At 55.4% G+C, this 2,572-nt stretch overlaps 1 protein-coding gene across 1 annotated transcript; it reads left to right on the top strand.

The window, feature by feature from the left end:
* Positions 1-1,059: 1,059 nt before the first annotated feature.
* LOC128899782 (oocyte zinc finger protein XlCOF26-like) lies at positions 1,060-2,060 on the top strand. The gene has a single exon (XM_054179475.1). The coding sequence runs from the start codon at positions 1,062-1,064 to the stop codon at positions 2,058-2,060; it is 999 nt and encodes a 332-aa protein (XP_054035450.1). The 5' UTR covers positions 1,060-1,061.
* Positions 2,061-2,572: the final 512 nt, after the last annotated feature.

Below are 2,572 nucleotides of genomic sequence, written 5' to 3'. Positions count from 1 at the left end.
GCAGGGCCAGGGAGGAGAGGTGGGTCCAGAGCAAGATCTGCTGACAAATGCAGCTGTAGGCAGCAGAGCCCTGGGCAGGCAGTAGGAGGAAGCTGCAGGCCTGGCCTGGTAGAGGCTGTGTGGAGGCAGCTGTGTTGTGTTGCTGCCCTGCAGCTGTGTGCTGGGGGCTGTGTGCTGGGCAAGGAGCTGAGTCTGCGCTTGTTGAGGCCTCCCATCTTGATCAGTCCTGGCTGTGTGCTGTGCCTTTGCTGCTGGGCTTGGGAGCTGCACCCAGCAAGGCTGAGCTGTGCTGCCTGGTCCTGGGCAGTGCTGAGCCATCCGTTGCAGGTCAGTGCTCTCCTCTAAGCCCTTTGCTTCTCTCTGTCAGAGGCTGTGTCCCTCTCTCTGCATCAGCCCTGCCCCTGTGTGCTGAGGAAGAGCAGAACTTGCAGATCTGCCCCTTGGAGCAGTCCAGCAGGTAAGGAACCCAGAGTAGGGCCATAACAGAACCCCAGCCCCCAGGGCACCTCTCAACCTCCTCCAGCTTTGCCTGTCCACTACATTTCACCTCTCCAGGGTCTCTGAGAGACATCAGCTGTGGTGCAAAACTGGGAGTTCCCCAGGCTGGTGGGCGTCAGTTGTGTGGCAGGAGGTGATGTTCTGGGGTTGGCATGTGGAGGGTGGTGGGAGAGGGTTGGTGGTGGTTCAGTCTTCCTTGGACAGTGCTGCTGCCTCCATTGAGCTACAAGAGATCAAAGGACAGGGCCCGGGCCAGGAACAACCCTGCCAATGCTGCCAGGCTTGAGGAGAGTGGGAGAAGATTACTTGTAAGCCCCAGGGAACCTCAGGGCCCTGATCACAGGAACCTGGGGTCTCAGCACAGGTATTAGAGGTCTGAGTCCACACTGTGGCAAAAATTGAAGGTTTGAGGTCCCCTCTGCATTCTTTCCTTCAGTTGGGTGTTGGGAGGTGGTGGGAGTCAGGGACTGTCATGACCCAGGCAGTATCTGAGGGTTTTAGGTCCTGGACTCAGGTGCTTCTATCTCCCCTGTTGCACAGCTGTGACCCCTTTCTGCCACAGTATGGCTTCACAGAAGGACCCAGACAAGAGCTGGGAGGAGAAGCACCACCCAGAAATCAAGTTGGAGCAGCCCAAGTTCAGCACCAAGGGAGAGGAAGAGGAGGAGAGGATGGAGGAGAATGATGACTATGAGAAGGACGAGTATGAGGAGGGTGAAGGTGACCAGGATGAGGACAAGGATGAAGCCAGAGCAGGTCCCTCAGTGCCACCAATTTGGCTGAATCAGTGCCCTGAGTATGGGCAGAGCTTCCCACCTGGCTCAGAGCTGGTGAAGCACCACTGCCCCCACCCTGGACCCCGGCCCTTCATCTGTGGTGACTGTGGCAAGAGATTCAGATGGAACTCTGAGCTCATCCGGCATCGCCTCACCCACACTGGCGAGAGGCCTTTCATTTGTGGTGAGTGTGGCGAGAGCTTCAGCAGGAACTCCACCCTCAACCGGCACCGCCGCAGCCACAAGAGGGAGAGGTCATACAGGTGTGCTCACTGTGGTAAGAGTTTCACTCACAGCTCTGCCCTCGCTCAGCACCGCAGTGTGCACATCACTGAGAAGTCCTTCACCTGCAGGGACTGCGGCAAGAGCTTCAAAACCAGCATCAATCTCACCATCCACCGCCGCATCCACACCGGAGAGAAGCTGTTCCCCTGTGCTGAGTGCGGCAAGAGCTTCACCACAACCACTGCAGCCATGCGGCACCAACTCACCCACAGCGGTGACAAACCGTATAGCTGTGCCGACTGCGGCAAGAGCTTCAACCGGATCTCCAATCTCACCAGGCACAGTCTTATGCACGGCGGAGAGAAGATCTTTAGCTGTGCTGACTGTGGCAAGAGTTTCACCTGCAGCTCCTATCTCACCCAGCACCGTCGTGTGCACACTGGTGAGAAACCGTTCACCTGTGCTGCCTGCGGCAAGAGCTTCACCCAGAAGGGAAACCTCAACAAGCATCGATGCACTCGCAGCAGTGACCAGGCCACACTGGACGGCAAGCATAAGTAGATTCACCCAGAATCTGCTAGGATAATCGTGATTCACCTGAGAGGCCTTTTTCAACACCAAAATTGCCTCTTTTTCCTCTGCATTTGTCAGAGGCTGGGGTCTTCATCAGGGACAAACACCTCCTTCCCTTCTGAACACCAATTAGTGCTGGTGAGAACAACTATAGTGCTGAATCAGCACAGCTGGAGCTGCCATTGGAGCTGCGCTGAGCTTTTTCAGGGTTTCTCTGGTGCTTCCCCAATTTATGACATCCCTGCCCACGATGCCCAAATGTTGAGGGCATTTGTTCCCTAGGAATGGGGCTGGAGCTATGTGCCCAGTTCAGGGAGGTAAAAGTAGGTTCTCAGAAGAGTCTTGAGAATGTCTTGCTGGGAGTGTTCTCAGGGACATCTCAGACTTTTTTTTTTTTTTTTTTTTTCATTGTGTCCAGGGATGTTAGGTGTTTTGAGGGACTTGGAGAGTTCTAGGATTGATTTTCAGAATCATTGGAGGGTGTAGAGGGATCTCAGGGA

This window comes from Dryobates pubescens, unplaced genomic scaffold (assembly GCF_014839835.1).
Source record: "Dryobates pubescens isolate bDryPub1 unplaced genomic scaffold, bDryPub1.pri scaffold_64_arrow_ctg1, whole genome shotgun sequence".
NCBI lineage: Eukaryota > Metazoa > Chordata > Aves > Piciformes > Picidae > Dryobates > Dryobates pubescens.
Note: the sequence above shows the minus strand (reverse complement) of the source record. Positions and strands in the feature narration are given on the sequence as shown.

What these genes read in the sequence shown, in the direction of transcription:
- LOC128899782 (XM_054179475.1), top strand. Translation starts at nt 1,062, where the DNA reads ATGGCTTCACAGAAGGACCCAGACAAGAGCTGGGAGGAGAAGCACCAC.